At 39.4% G+C, this 17,172-nt stretch overlaps 1 protein-coding gene across 1 annotated transcript in view; it reads left to right on the top strand.

Annotated features, from left to right (window-relative positions):
* LOC124404532 (gustatory receptor for sugar taste 64f-like) overlaps positions 1–13,396 on the top strand; it is a 59,779-nt gene extending 46,383 nt beyond the window's left edge. The window contains exons 8-11 of the mRNA XM_046878740.1: positions 11,330–11,484; positions 11,728–11,890; positions 12,044–12,133; positions 12,457–13,396. Coding sequence (XP_046734696.1) covers positions 11,330–11,484; positions 11,728–11,890; positions 12,044–12,133; positions 12,457–12,564 — 516 coding nt within the window. The 3' untranslated portion in view covers positions 12,565–13,396. The remainder of the gene's footprint in view (positions 1–11,329; positions 11,485–11,727; positions 11,891–12,043; positions 12,134–12,456) is intronic.
* The last annotated feature ends 3,776 nt before the right edge of the window (positions 13,397–17,172 follow it).

The following is a 17,172-nucleotide window of genomic DNA, read 5'->3' on the forward strand; positions in this document are numbered from 1 at the left end:
GTTCCTGGGGGTCGAATTACTCTGGAGATGGTCATACAAATCAATTCCGAGACGAGAAATTTTCAGCTCCAAAAATGACCAAAAAAGTAAGGCTAACCCCTTTGGATTTTTGGCAATAATTTCGACGATTCCGAAAAGTGCTGCGATCAATTTTTGCATGCCCTATTCCGACGTGATTTCGCGAGAGGAATCGATTAAGCGCAGTCCTATTACGCTGCGAGCGATAGCTGAAAAGTTACAGCCGAAAAACTCATAATTTTCATCGTAGTTTCTCTGCTGCTGGTCCTACGTTTATTTTAAGGTGTTTTCTGAGTTCCTGGGGGTCGAATTACTCTAGAGATGGTCATACAAATCGATTCCGAGACGAGAAATTTTCAGCTCCAAAAATGACCAAAAAAGTAAGGCTAACCCCTTTGGATTTTTGGCAGAAATTTTGACGATTCCGAAAAGTGCTGCAATCAATTTTTGCATGCCCCATTCTGACGTAATTTCGCGAGAAGAATCGATTAAGCGCAGTCCCAGTACGCTGCGAGCGATAGCTGGAAAGTTACAGCCGAAAAACTCATCATTTTCATCGTAGTTTCTCTGCTGCTGGTCCTACGTTTATTTTAAGGTGTTTTCTGAGTTCCTGGGGGTCGAATTACTCTAGAGATGGTCATACAAATCGATTCCGGAACGAGAAATTTTCAGCTCCAAAAATGACAAAAAAAGTAAGGCTAACCCCTTTGGATTTTTGGCAAAAATTTCGACGATTCCGAAAAGTGCTGCAATCAATTTTTGCATGCCCTATTCTGACGTAATTTCGCGAGAGGAATCGATTAAGCGCAGTCCCATCACGCTGCGAGCGATAGCTGGAAAGTTACAGCCGAAAAACTCATAATTTTCATCGTAGTTTCTCTGCTGCTGGTCCTACGTTTATTTTGAGGTGTTTTCTGAGTTCCTGGGGGTCGAATTACTCTAGAGATGGTCATACAAATCGATTCCGAGACGAGAAATTTTCAGCTCCAAAAATGACAAAAAAAGTAAGGCTAACCCCTTTGGATTTTTGGCAAAAATTTCGACGATTCCGAAAAGTGCTGCAATCAATTTTTGCATGCCCTATTCTGACGTAATTTCGCGAGAGGAATCGATTAAGCGCAGTCCCATTACGCTGCGAGCGATAGCTGGAAAGTTACAGCCGAAAAACTCATAATTTTCATCGTAGTTTCTCTGCTGCTGGTCCTACGTTTATTTTAAGGTGTTTTCTGAGTTCCTGGGGGTCGAATTACTCTAGAGATGGTCATACAAATCGATTCCGAGACGAGAAATTTTCAGCTCCAAAAATGACCAAAAAAGTAAGGCTAACCCCTTTGGATTTTTGGCAGAAATTTTGACGATTCCGAAAAGTGCTGCAATCAATTTTTGCATGCCCCATTCTGACGTAATTTCGCGAGAAGAATCGATTAAGCGCAGTCCCATTACGCTGCGAGCGATAGCTGGAAAGTTACAGCCGAAAAACTCATCATTTTCATCGTAGTTTCTCTGCTGCTGGTCCTACGTTTATTTTAAGGTGTTTTCTGAGTTCCTGGGGGTCGAATTACTCTAGAGATGGTCATACAAATCGATTCCGAAACGAGAAATTTTCAGCTCCAAAAATGACAAAAAAAGTAAGGCTAACCCCTTTGGATTTTTGGCAAAAATTTCGACGATTCCGAAAAGTGCTGCAATCAATTTTTGCATGCCCTATTCTGACGTAATTTCGCGAGAGGAATCGATTAAGCGCAGTCCCATTACGCTGCGAGCGATAGCTGGAAAGTTACAGCCGAAAAACTCATAATTTTCATCGTAGTCTCTCTGCTGCTGGTCCTACGTTTATTTTAAGGTGTTTTCTGAGTTCCTGGGGGTCGAATTACTCTGGAGATGGTCATAAAAATCGACTCCGAGACGAGAAATTTTTAGCTCCAAAAATGACCAAAAAAGTAAGGCTAACCCCTTTGAATTTTTGGCAAAAATTTCGACGATTCCGAAAAGTACTGCAATCAATTTTTGCATGCCCTATTCCGACGTTATTTCGCGAGAGGAATCGATTAAGCGCAGTCTCAATACGCTGCGAGCGATAGCTGGAAAGTTACAGCCGAAAAACTCATAATTTTCATCGTAGTTTCTCTGCTGCTGGTCCTACGTTTATTTTGAGGTGTTTTCTGAGTTCCTGGGGGTCGAATTACTCTAGAGATGGTCATACAAATCGATTCCGGAACGAGAAATTTTCAGCTCCAAAATGACCAAAAAAGTAAGGCTAACCCCTTTGGATTTTTAGCAAAAATTTCGACGATTCCGAAAAGTGCTGCAATCAATTTTTGCATGCCCTATTCTGACGTAATTTCGCGAGAGGAATCGATTAAGCGCAGTCCCATCACGCTGCGAGCGATAGCTGGAAAGTTACAGCCGAAAAACTCATAATTTTCATCGTAGTTTCTCTGCTGCTGGTCCTACGTTTATTTTGAGGTGTTTTCTGAGTTCCTGGGGGTCGAATTACTCTAGAGATGGTCATACAAATCGATTCCGAGACGAGAAATTTTCAGCTCCACAAATGACCAAAAAAGTAAGGCTAACCCCTTTGGATTTTTGGCAAAAATTTCGACGATTCCGAAAAGTGCTGCAATCAATTTTTGCATGCCCTATTCTGACGTAATTTCGCGAGAGGAATCGATTAAGCGCAGTCCCATTACGCTGCGAGCGATAGCTGGAAAGTTACAGCCGAAAAACTCATAATTTTCATCGTAGTTTCTCTGCTGCTGGTCCTACGTTTATTTTAAGGTGTTTTCTGAGTTCCTGGGGGTCGAATTACTCTAGAGATGGTCATACAAATCGATTCCGAGACGAAAAATTTTCAGCTCCAAAAATGACCAAAAAAGTAAGGCTAACCCCTTTGGATTTTTGGCAAAAATTTCGACGATTCCGAAAAGTGCTGCAATCAATTTTTGCATGCCCTATTCTGACGTAATTTCGCGAGAGGAATCGATTAAGCGCAGTCCCATTACGCTGCGAGCGATAGCTGGAAAGTTACAGCCGAAAAACTCATAATTTTCATCGTAGTTTCTCTGCTGCTGGTCCTACGTTTATTTTAAGGTGTTTTCTGAGTTCCTGGGGGTCGAATTACTCTAGAGATGGTCATAAAAATCGATTCCGAGACGAGAAATTTTCAGCTCCAAAAATGACCAAAAAAGTAAGGCTAACCCCTTTGAATTTTTGGCAATAATTTCGACGATTCCGAAAAGTGCTGCGATCAATTTTTGCATGCCCTATTCCGACGTAATTTCGCGAGAGGAATCGATTAAGCGCAGTCCCAATACGCTGCGAGCGATAGCTGAAAAGTTACAGCCGAAAAACTCATAATTTTCATCGTAGTTTCTCTGCTGCTGGTCCTACGTTTATTTTAAGGTGTTTTCTGAGTTCCTGGGGGTCGAATTACTCTAGAGATGGTCATACAAATCGATTCCGAGACGAGAAATTTTCAGCTCCAAAAATGACCAAAAAAGTAAGGCTAACCCCTTTGGATTTTTGGCAGAAATTTTGACGATTCCGAAAAGTGCTGCAATCAATTTTTGCATGCCCCATTCTGACGTAATTTCGCGAGAAGAATCGATTAAGCGCAGTCCCATTACGCTGCGAGCGATAGCTGGAAAGTTACAGCCGAAAAACTCATAATTTTCATCGTAGTTTCTCTGCTGCTGGTCCTACGTTTATTTTAAGGTGTTTTCTGAGTTCCTGGGGGTCGAATTACTCTAGAGATGGTCATACAAATCGATTCCGAAACGAGAAATTTTCAGCTCCAAAAATGACAAAAAAAGTAAGGCTAACCCCTTTGGATTTTTGGCAAAAATTTCGACGATTCCGAAAAGTGCTGCAATCAATTTTTGCATGCCCTATTCCGACGTAATTTCGCGGAAGGAATCGATTGAGCGCAGTCCCAATACGCTGCGAGCGATAGCTGAAAAGTTACAGCCAAAAAACTCATGATTTTCGTAGTCATTTCTCTGCTGTTGGTCCTACGCTCTTTTTGTTGTGTTTTCTGAGTTCCTGGGGGTCGAATTACTCTAGAGATGGTCATACAAATCGATTCCGAGACGAGAAATTTTCAGCCCCAAAAATGACCAAAAAAGTAAGGCTAACCCCTTTGGATTTTTGGCAAAAATTTCGACGATTCCGAAAAGTACTGCAATCAATTTTTGCATGCCCCATTCTGACGTAATTTCGCGAGAGGAATCGATTAAGCGCAGTCCCATTACGCTGCGAGCGATAGCTGGAAAGTTACAGCCGAAAAACTCATAATTTTCATCGTCGTTTCTCTGCTGCTGGTCCTACGTTTATTTTAGGGTGTTTCTCGAGTTCCTGGGGGTCGAATTACTCTGGAGATGGTCATACAAATCAATTCCGAGACGAGAAATTTTCAGCTCCAAAAATGACCAAAAAAGTAAGGCTTACCCCTTTGAATTTTTGGCAAAAATTTCGACGATTCCGAAAAGTACTGCAATCAATTTTTGCATGCCCCATTCTGACGTAATTTCGCGAGAGGAATCGATTAAGCGCAGTCCCATTACGCTGCGAGCGATAGCTGGAAAGTTACAGCCGAAAAACTCATAATTTTCATCGTCGTTTCTCTGCTGCTGGTCCTACGTTTATTTTAGGGTGTTTCTTGAGTTCCTGGGGGTCGAATTACTCTGGAGATGGTCATACAAATCAATTCCGAGACGAGAAATTTTCAGCTCCAAAAATGACCAAAAAAGTAAGGCTAACCCCTTTGGATTTTTGGCAATAATTTCGACGATTCCGAAAAGTGCTGCGATCAATTTTTGCATGCCCTATTCCGACGTGATTTCGCGAGAGGAATCGATTAAGCGCAGTCCTATTACGCTGCGAGCGATAGCTGAAAAGTTACAGCCGAAAAACTCATAATTTTCATCGTAGTTTCTCTGCTGCTGGTCCTACGTTTATTTTAAGGTGTTTTCTGAGTTCCTGGGGGTCGAATTACTCTAGAGATGGTCATACAAATCGATTCCGAGACGAGAAATTTTCAGCTCCAAAAATGACCAAAAAAGTAAGGCTAACCCCTTTGGATTTTTGGCAGAAATTTTGACGATTCCGAAAAGTGCTGCAATCAATTTTTGCATGCCCCATTCTGACGTAATTTCGCGAGAAGAATCGATTAAGCGCAGTCCCAGTACGCTGCGAGCGATAGCTGGAAAGTTACAGCCGAAAAACTCATCATTTTCATCGTAGTTTCTCTGCTGCTGGTCCTACGTTTATTTTAAGGTGTTTTCTGAGTTCCTGGGGGTCGAATTACTCTAGAGATGGTCATACAAATCGATTCCGGAACGAGAAATTTTCAGCTCCAAAAATGACAAAAAAAGTAAGGCTAACCCCTTTGGATTTTTGGCAAAAATTTCGACGATTCCGAAAAGTGCTGCAATCAATTTTTGCATGCCCTATTCTGACGTAATTTCGCGAGAGGAATCGATTAAGCGCAGTCCCATCACGCTGCGAGCGATAGCTGGAAAGTTACAGCCGAAAAACTCATAATTTTCATCGTAGTTTCTCTGCTGCTGGTCCTACGTTTATTTTGAGGTGTTTTCTGAGTTCCTGGGGGTCGAATTACTCTAGAGATGGTCATACAAATCGATTCCGAGACGAGAAATTTTCAGCTCCAAAAATGACAAAAAAAGTAAGGCTAACCCCTTTGGATTTTTGGCAAAAATTTCGACGATTCCGAAAAGTGCTGCAATCAATTTTTGCATGCCCTATTCTGACGTAATTTCGCGAGAGGAATCGATTAAGCGCAGTCCCATTACGCTGCGAGCGATAGCTGGAAAGTTACAGCCGAAAAACTCATAATTTTCATCGTAGTTTCTCTGCTGCTGGTCCTACGTTTATTTTAAGGTGTTTTCTGAGTTCCTGGGGGTCGAATTACTCTAGAGATGGTCATACAAATCGATTCCGAGACGAAAAATTTTCAGCTCCAAAAATGACCAAAAAAGTAAGGCTAACCCCTTTGGATTTTTGGCAAAAATTTCGACGATTCCGAAAAGTGCTGCAATCAATTTTTGCATGCCCTATTCTGACGTAATTTCGCGAGAGGAATCGATTAAGCGCAGTCCCATTACGCTGCGAGCGATAGCTGGAAAGTTACAGCCGAAAAACTCATAATTTTCATCGTAGTTTCTCTGCTGCTGGTCCTACGTTTATTTTAAGGTGTTTTCTGAGTTCCTGGGGGTCGAATTACTCTAGAGATGGTCATAAAAATCGATTCCGAGACGAGAAATTTTCAGCTCCAAAAATGACCAAAAAAGTAAGGCTAACCCCTTTGAATTTTTGGCAATAATTTCGACGATTCCGAAAAGTGCTGCGATCAATTTTTGCATGCCCTATTCCGACGTAATTTCGCGAGAGGAATCGATTAAGCGCAGTCCCAATACGCTGCGAGCGATAGCTGAAAAGTTACAGCCGAAAAACTCATAATTTTCATCGTAGTTTCTCTGCTGCTGGTCCTACGTTTATTTTAAGGTGTTTTCTGAGTTCCTGGGGGTCGAATTACTCTAGAGATGGTCATACAAATCGATTCCGAGACGAGAAATTTTCAGCTCCAAAAATGACCAAAAAAGTAAGGCTAACCCCTTTGGATTTTTGGCAAAAATTTCGACGATTCCGAAAAGTGCTGCAATCAATTTTTGCATGCCCTATTCCGACGTAATTTCGCGGAAGGAATCGATTGAGCGCAGTCCCAATACGCTGCGAGCGATAGCTGAAAAGTTACAGCCAAAAAACTCATGATTTTCGTCGTCATTTCTCTGCTGTTGGTCCTACGCTCTTTTTGTTGTGTTTTCTGAGTTCCTGGGGGTCGAATTACTCTAGAGATGGTCATACAAATCGATTCCGAGACGAGAAATTTTCAGCCCCAAAAATGACCAAAAAAGTAAGGCTAACCCCTTTGGATTTTTGGCAAAAATTTCGACGATTCCGAAAAGTACTGCAATCAATTTTTGCATGCCCCATTCTGACGTAATTTCGCGAGAGGAATCGATTAAGCGCAGTCCCATTACGCTGCGAGCGATAGCTGGAAAGTTACAGCCGAAAAACTCATAATTTTCATCGTCGTTTCTCTGCTGCTGGTCCTACGTTTATTTTAGGGTGTTTCTTGAGTTCCTGGGGGTCGAATTACTCTGGAGATGGTCATACAAATCAATTCCGAGACGAGAAATTTTCAGCTCCAAAAATGACCAAAAAAGTAAGGCTTACCCCTTTGAATTTTTGGCAAAAATTTCGACGATTCCGAAAAGTACTGCAATCAATTTTTGCATGCCCTATTCCGACGTAATTTCGCGAGAGGAATCGATTAAGCGCAGTCCCATTACGCTGCGAGCGATAGCTGAAAAGTTACAGCCGAAAAACTCATAATTTTCATCGTAGTTTTTCTGCTGCTGGTCCTACGTTTATTTTGAGGTGTTTTCTGAGTTCCTGCGGGTCGAATTACTCTAGAGATGGTCATACAAATCGATTCCGAGACGAGAAATTTTCAGCTCCAAAAATGACCAAAAAAGTAAGGCTAACCCCTTTGGATTTTTGGCAAAAATTTCGACGATTCCGAAAAGTGCTGCAATCAATTTTTGCATGCCCTATTCTGACGTAATTTCGCGAGAGGAATCGATTAAGCGCAGTCCCATTACGCTGCGAGCGATAGCTGAAAAGTTACAGCCGAAAAACTCATAATTTTCATTGTAGTTTCTCTGCTGCTGGTCCTACGTTTATTTTGAGGTGTTTTCTGAGTTCCTGGGGGTCAAATTACTCTAGAGATGGTCATACAAATCGATTCCGAGACGAGAAATTTTCAGCTCCAAAAATGACCAAAAAAGTAAGGCTAACCCCTTTGGATTTTTGGCAAAAATTTCGACGATTCCGAAAAGTGCTGCAATCAATTTTTGCATGCCCTATTCTGACGTAATTTCGCGAGAGGAATCGATTAAGCGCAGTCCCATTACGCTGCGAGCGATAGCTGGAAAGTTACAGCCGAAAAACCCATAATTTTCATCGTAGTTTCTCTGCTGCTGGTCCTACGTTTATTTTGAGGTGTTTTCTGAGTTCCTGGGGGTCGAATTACTCTAGAGATGGTCATACAAATCGATTCGGAGACGAGAAATTTTCAGCTCCAAAAATGACCAAAAAAGTAAGGCTAACCCCTTTGGATTTTTGGCAAAAATTTCGACGATTCCGAAAAGTGCTGCAATCAATTTTTGCATGCCCTATTCTGACGTAATTTCGCGAGAGGAATCGATTAAGCGCAGTCCCATTACGCTGCGAGCGATAGCTGGAAAGTTACAGCCGAAAAACTCATAATTTTCATCGTAGTTTCTCTGCTGCTGGTCCTACGTTTATTTTAAGGTGTTTTCTGAGTTCCTGGGGGTCGAATTACTCTGGAGATGGTCATACAAATCAATTCCGAGACGAGAAATTTTCAGCTCTAAAAATGACCAAAAAAGTAAGGCTTACCCCTTTGAATTTTTGGCAAAAATTTCGACGATTCCGAAAAGTACTGCAATCAATTTTTGCATGCCCTATTCCGACGTTATTTCGCGAGAGGAATCGATTAAGCGCAGTCCCAATACGCTGCGAGCGATAGCTGAAAAGTTACAGCCGAAAAACTCATGATTTTCGTCGTCATTTCTCTGCTGTTGGTCCTACGCTCTTTTTGTTGTGTTTTCTGAGTTCCTGGGGGTCGAATTACTCTAGAGATGGTCATACAAATCGATTCCGAGACGAGAAATTTTCAGCTCCAAAAATGACCAAAAAAGTAAGGCTAACCCCTTTGGATTTTTGGCAATAATTTCGACGATTCCGAAAAGTGCTGCGATCAATTTTTGCATGCCCTATTCCGACGTAATTTCGCGAGAGGAATCGATTAAGCGCAGTCCCATTACGCTGCGAGCGATAGCTGGAAAGTTACAGCCGAAAGACTCATAATTTTCATCGTCGTTTCTCTGCTGCTGGTCCTACGTTTATTTTAAGGTGTTTTTTGAGTTCCTGGGGGTCGAATTACTCTAGAAATGGTCATACAAATCGATTCCGAGACGAGAAATTTTCAGCTCCAAAAATGACCAAAAAAGTACGGCTAACCCCTTTGGATTTTTGGCGAAAATTGCAACGATTCCGAAAAGTGCTGCAATCAATTTTTGCATGCCCTATTCCGACGTAATTTTGCGAGAGGAATCGATTAAGCGCAGTCCCATTACGCTGCGAGCGATAGCTGAAAAGTTACAGCCGAAAAACTCATAATTTTCATCGTCGTTTGTCTGCTGCTGGTCCTACGTTCATTTTAAGGGGTTTCTGAGTTCCTGGGGGTCGAATTACTCTAGAGATGGGCATACAAATCAATTACGAGACGAGAAATTTTCAGCTTTAAAAATGACCAAAAAAGTAAAGCTTACCCCTTTGGATTTTCGGCAAAAATTTCGACGATTTCGAAAAGTGCTGCAATCAATTTTTGCATGCCCTATTCCGACGTAATTTCGCGAGAGGAATCGATTAAGCGCAGTCCCAATAAGCTGCGAGCGATAGCTGAAAAGTTACAGCCGAAAAACTCATAATTTTCATCGTCGTTTCTCTGCTGCTGGTCCTACGTTTATTTTCAGGTGTTTTCTGAGTTTCTGGGGGTCGAAAGACTCTGCAGATGGTCATACAAATCAAATCCGAGACGAGAAATTTTCAGCTCCAAAAATGACCAAAAAAGTATGGCTTACCCCTTTGAATTTTTGGCAAAAATTTCGACGATTCTTAAAAGTGCTGCAATTAATTCTTTGAGGCGCTATTCCGACGTAATCTTGCGAGAGGAATCGATCGCACGCACCTGAGGATGTTTTTTTTTTCGCATTCTGGAGGTCCAAATTATCGAAAAAAGGGTCCCGCAAAACGATTCTGAGACAAAAATCAACCGAGTTCCGTAAAAAAAGGAAGGCTAACTCCGTTTGATTTTTCTGGTGTGTTTTAGCCGATGTTAAAGAACAATTTCGAATGAATTCTTTGTTGCACCATATTGCCGTAATTTGCGGCAGAAATCGCTTGCGCGCAGTCCGAATACGCTATCATCTACTTCAATCCTTTTCTCCATATTCCTCATTTTGTCACAATCCCAATTAGCCAACGACTCTGGACTTAACCACATAGTTTCGACGCACGGCATTCAGCTGTTGCGTCAGCACCCATTTCCGCATAACGTATATACAGCTTTCACTGAATGGATCCTAGCAATTCTCAACATTGCTCAAATTCTCCCTTCAAATATGTACAAAAGGGTCAAACTTTTCTTTTTCGCTATTTTTGGAGCCGAAAACCTCACTTTAATAGGATTGAGTTTTAAGAGACTTTTTTGTCTACAATTATATATACTCTTAGGATTTCAAACAAAATATACAGAACATCGTACGAATAACAACGGGCAAAATGGGAAAAAATCTTACCGTTTCTCACCCATAACGTTCGAAGCATCGTTTCTAACGATTCAAAACTACGGTGCGCGGTCATTTGCACTCCTCAAATTGAATCCAAGTTGACTATGCATAAACTTTGTCTAGATTTTTTTTAAGTAGTCTTATATTTTTTGCAGATAAGAGACTGATTCATGTCCTTTTTTATTTTGCCAAAATAGAGGTATTATAATACTTTATCATCATAGGTATGTATAACATCATGATCAAGCATCTCTGGCAATACATATATTATCTGCTTGACACATTAATGTTACATGACAATTGGGTACAAATCTACGGTGTTTCGATATATTATTTCTTTCTACATAATTTCCCACATCAATATTAGATCAAGTTGACATATAACAACATCAGCAGGCACTTAGATTCATCACTGTTGGCCGAAACTAGTTATGCGTAACCTCAGCTTTACTAGGCACTGCATACAGTATTCTACCAATTGCCAAAATCATTTAGGCAGCCTAGGTTAGTCCACTTTCACTGAGCTACAAACCCAGAACAGTAAAATATTAGACCCGAAATACACACGGTCATATTATCGCATTAAGGATAAAATATAGTCGATTTTTACAGAAATAAACACGTTTTCATTCAGAATTGTGTATATATAATGGGGCTGTTAAACCGTTTTTTCATTTAAAATACGTGGACTTGGATATCTGGAGATATAATCGACACCGGAGATATAATCGAAATGGACCAAGACACCTCCTTAACTAACTATTCAATCAATTGCGGTATCTTCTCATACTTGCAAATTTATCATCTAAATTGTTACCAATGAACTGGAACACCAGTATTGTCATGTTACAAAGGCAATGCCTGACTGGTGGTGGGCCCAGGCCAGAGAAGACTACAATCGTCTAGCCAATCTCACTCGACGAGTCGACTCCAACATTTCGGACATCGTCCTGCTGTCATTTGCCACCAATCTGTATTTCATCTGCATCCAACTTCTGAATTCTCTCAAGTACGTCATAGTAATAGCCTTACTGCACGTTATTTACTAGTTGTAACTAATTTTCCCTCATGAATGACAAACATGTAGCGTTGACTTTGTCATCAACCTGTTAAGCAACGATTTTGCCAATCTGGTAATGGTTTTTTGAGAAACTAACATTAAGTTATTGCATGCAGTAAACGAAAAGGTGTACTGATAAATTATTCCTAGTTCAAGACATGATGTTGTAGTTTTAATGAGAATTTTTCCTAGGCCAAGGCTCGGTACTCCACAAACACTGTACACTAGCTTCTCCTTCGGTTTTCTACTCGCCAGGACCGCAGCTGTCTCTTTGTACGCTGCAGCCGTTAATGACGAGTCTCTTCGACCGTCTCCAGTCCTCTATAGTGTTTCCACAACTAGTTACTCCATCGAGGTAAGCTTATTGGCACTTTGCTTTCTAAGAAGACACGGAGAGTCTTCGCTATGATTTACACACAGCAATCTGTGGATGCGAATCAGTCAGTGGCGAGCAAAATAGTAAAAAATCTAAGCGATTGAGTTGAAGTTTGAAAAAAATAATCCACAGGTTCAGAGATTTTTGAGTCAAATTACCACGGACAGGATCGGTCTAACTGGTCTGAACTTCTTCGCGATCACCAGAGGCCTCATTCTGACAGTAAGTACTTCAGTAAGTATAATTCGACGACATTAATTTCATGGTTGGCAGAAAGACTGTTCTTGGTTCATTTATCTGGATCATTAAATTGAAAAGACGCCATCCGGTGGCAGTAAATATCGTGCAACGACTTTGATGGCTACAACCGTATTTAATAATAAAAGAGGTCTGTCATAGCATATTTTACTCTAAAAGGACTCACGAATAAAAGTTGAAAGCTTACGCGATACTTCGCCAATTTCACTATGCCTCCATACTATTAAATTGACTTGCAACGACGCCATTTTGTCTAAAGTTTATTACAGTGTTTCGGAATGTTGCAGGTTGCCGGCACGATAGTCACCTACGAACTGGTTCTGGTTCAGTTCAATGCAATGCAGAACGCCGATTCAACGATCGTAAACATCACTGACGCTTGCGAAGTCAAGTAGCTTCTTTTTTAAATTGTAGAATCGCTTGTACCTACCTCTCGATCGCTGTGTAGAATTGGCATTGATTTATGTATTTATACCTGTAGTTGTATTTCAGCACTTCTATATACATGAAAAGAATTTTTCTGATTTACGTTACACTCTTTCTCGATTAGTCCTAATTGACAAGTGTTTGCAACAACTTCATTACCTGCTATATGTATAGGCATGTACTTATAATCCATGATTAGTTTGTACATTCACTTATCAGCCCAGCACCAAATGTATCATTAGATCATGTTGTTTGTGTATAACTAATTCATGCTTTGCCAACCACAATTTTCTACTGCAAAATCTTACCTTCTTGATTTCTAAATCTAATTAAGGTATACGAGCCGGTCATGAGCCAGTGCCGTACTTACTTCCTAGCAACCATTCTATTCATCTACAACTCGAGGCACTTAGAGTCCCTTTAATCAGAGTCATGCCACCGCATGACCTGTTTTCATTGGCTATTTGTATTTGAAAATTAATGGCGGACTTCGATAGCTGGATAATGGAAAATCAAAAAGTTCGTAAACGTGAAGATGCTTCAACCTACTCATTGGTCCTTCGTGTCTATTCTCATCACGGTGATTGCGATCAATATTTTTTTTTCAAACGTCACAGATTGTAGTATGAAAACATGTTAGTTCTCAATGGTGGGGTCTGGTTCAAAACGAAAACGTCAAAAATTGTACATAACTCATTCGTTATTTGAAACTCAAGTAACATTAGTTTCACTTCGCATTTATGTGACAACTATATCTCAGTATTATAATTCTATTTATTTGTAATATTATAAAAAACGTTTCAGTTCAACTTCTCCGGGGCTAAATGAGGGTGGAGCTCCGAACAGGTTGAGGCTCCACTTCCTTTTATCTATCCTAGTACCCCCAAATCTGTTTACGTCCACACTTATAGCACAAATACGAAATGCACTAAACTTTTGATACCTAATGGAAGCGTGTTGGGACGACCTTATGGCCCGACTCTACCTGGTGAAAATCTGGATAGATGAATCGGTTCGGATCCTTTCCTCTTTGTCCGGCTGCGTCAGACCTATACATAAACTTATCCATGCGCATAGGATTTGAATAGCTCCGGAACAAAGATCGGAAGCAAAAACCGCATAGGATGTCGGATGGTTCCGCGTAGGCACGGATACGTCTATACGACATCCTATACGTTTTTTTTTCTTGATAATCTTTATTCCTGACTTAAGTCGAATCCTATGTCAATGGATAAGTTCATGTGTAGGTAGAAGATGATAGGATCAGAACAGAGATAATATAAGACCGGACCGATTCATCTGTCCGGCATTTTTTGCAGGGCTGATCACGGTCTTTGTTAAAAGAAAATCTGATTAAACAGATTTTATGGTAGTTAAATTTAGAAACCACCATCTTGTGGCGCAGTATTCTTCTTCCTTCCGTTACTCTGGATCGATTCAATATCACAAAATGAGAGCCCAACAGCTTATAGCACTGTGTTTCCTGTCCCTTCGTTACAGTAAAATCAACTCAAAACGATCAGTTGATCATTTCAATGCCCAGGTTAAGGATCCTCCTAATAATATCTTTACAGTCCTTTTCTCTCTAATACCCAATGCACCGCCTTACTCTCATTGACTCTTCGTTAAATTATACATCAATACGAAATGTAATTGTTAAGTATGGACGCAGGCGTGTGTTTAAAGTAAAAGGGAAAATTTCTGTACTTCTACCCAAATAAATCAATTCTACTTTAACAATTAACCAGAGCCTGCTCCCTCCTTGACCATCTGTGGATACTTCTATGGTAAGGTTACTCCACTACCACGTCCTTCTATCAAGCACCGGCATCATCGTTTTGTACATAAAAACTCTTTTACAATGTATTTGGATTGAGTTAGAGCTGTAATAACTTGAATGTGTAGTAATTTGTGTGTAGAATTACGTCGTTCTGCTGCTATAGAGGGCATTTATCCAACCTTGTGGTGTTAGTAAATTGGTGTCTACCGGTGATAGTCACTCGTAGGCGCGTAGATTCAACCTGTGTAGTACATGTTCGGTGTTCCCTTACATTTCAGCCCATTCATATTTTGAGTGAATGCATTTCTTTTTGTTACAGTCCTTCAACCTGGATCTTTTGTAAATCTAAGATCTAACCATTTTGCAACGCGTTTATAGGAACCGATCAAATTTTTATTCCAGCGAAAATATTATATACCTGTAATCGTATAGTTGAATGTATTATCCATCATATAGCATTAAATAATATTTATTGTATTATTCATAAAAATTAAAATTTACACACCTTATAATTACGGTAATTTTGAATCGTTCTTAAAGAACACATTTTTTTGTTTACGATCAATGATTACTACGCCAAGTCAAATGTAATATTTCACAATACAGTGGATAGCGTATCTATTCACTTTCATCTCTATAAATAATAACAATAATAGTAGTAGTACTAATAATAATAATGATAATAAACGCAGTAATAATAATACATGTTGATTTTGGTGATGCTCCGTCTGTGTCCGCGTAAATATTGGCTCTTTAAAAAATAATGCTATTATACTATGTTCAATTACTCGGCTTACAATATACATGTTATAAGATATTCTTCTGGCCTAGATAAATTCTATAGCTACCGATATTTGGTGCCCTAAAGGCTATAAACAATCGTTTCCCATGATTATACATATGTGTATTCAATATTGTTGAGATTCAAAATATCGACGGATTCAACCTCAAACGGCACAAAGTTTACTGCGTCATGCGAGCCAGTTCATGTTAATAATAAACTTCGTGTTCTGTCGTAAATTTCACTCTTTACCAACTTGGTGTAACAAAATGCAAGTTTAACTACTTGCACGGAGTTTTTTATTTCTTCCCATTTCCATTGTTTAGCTAAAACCGATGCTGAAACTATCAGCTGATTAGCCGGCTTGACGCCATACTCCTCCAGCTACGACACGACTCTGATTCCCAATAACAATATTGATTGGTTATCGGCGAAATACAACACACAGTAGAACGCAGATTGTCCGAACTAATTCGGGGACACAAGTGCTCGGAAAACCGGTTTATTCGAATAGTCGAACTATAAACTTTTATTTACCAATTTACCAATAGATAACATATTTATGATAATTTCAATGACTTCTTTTACAAATTATTTTCAATAGTAGATAGCCTTGTAGTAAAATATGCGTGTACATAATAGGTACGATCAAGCGGTCGTTCGGATAATCGACGTTCTACTGTCATCGTTCTTCCCGTTTAAATCACTACACATTTCCTTTAAAAATTAATTACTAACATATTTTTGTTACGTATAACAATGAGAAACAATCTATATTCTAGAGAAAAAATGTCTACTGCATTGTCTAACATTCTAGAATTTAGTTTCAAAATTTTCAGCGGTCTTTATGATCAGTAATCATGCAACGAAACAGAATTGACCGTACCAATTTATATACTATATTATTCTTTATACATTGAAGATCCTAATTAAGTGAAAGTTCGGCCACCTCACCATTTACGTTCGTGTTATTTTTATTGAAACAAAACCAAAAAAAAAAATTCATGAATGCTCTGAGAATTTGTACAAGATTTCATTTGTACAGATCACGAAAAAAATAAAACTAGAAATTTTAATGAATGGAGCATTCAGCTTTAGAACATAAAGTTATAGACTTAAACGATTTCCAAATCTAACTTCACCATTTACACTATGAACGCAGCTTAATCTTGGATGCTGTAATTTTGCAACTACTTTACATTCAAAGTTAATAATAAATTCTCTATGCTATAGCGAATCAATGTATGTGCTCAATAATTTTCGATCGTGTTTCGTTATAATATTGTGTTTGAATACATATTACGTGATAATTCGTGTTCACAAATTTCGTTAGTACGGGTTTAAAAATTTCCAAACTCCTCAAAATATATATATACATACACATAAACGGAGAATCTAGTTAGGATAAAAACAATAGCACAGGTTAATCGACGATTACATATACATATGTGAGTGTATATAGGTATGTATGTACTAAAATTTATGGTAGAAATGGACACTATCTTAATCATGGGATGGAATAGGGCTTCAACAGCTGCCAATGCTAAATGCGTTGTCGTGCAAGAAGCTCAAATCTGTTAATTGCGACCCCGGTGGTTTTTACTGAAAAGTGTTCAAAGCCTACTTTAAACCGATCATGTTTGAAATATTTCATAATTTATTTTTTAATGAAATTGAGCAATTACACATTATTTAAACTGCGAATTCGGGAAAACGTTTCAGAAAAACAAGTTCACACCAGTGGACGCACAAATGATTAAAGAACAAAAAAGAAAAAAAATGGAGTCCTCAACAATTCCTTCTACCAAATGTCTGATAGACGACAAATCCCTCTACGTATCCCAAGATATACTCACCAATCGATTTTATTCCTACGCCACGGAGTCGAACCAATTCAAAACAGTCGTAAAGGTATTCCAATGCACAGACAGAGCAATCTTGTGTCAGTGTGAACGCCATTAATTCAACTTTACTTTCAAAATTCAAATACATCATAAATCTTGTTCATTTTATAAA

Source organism: Diprion similis, chromosome 3 (assembly GCF_021155765.1).
Source record: "Diprion similis isolate iyDipSimi1 chromosome 3, iyDipSimi1.1, whole genome shotgun sequence".
Classification (NCBI taxonomy): Eukaryota; Metazoa; Arthropoda; class Insecta; order Hymenoptera; family Diprionidae; genus Diprion; species Diprion similis.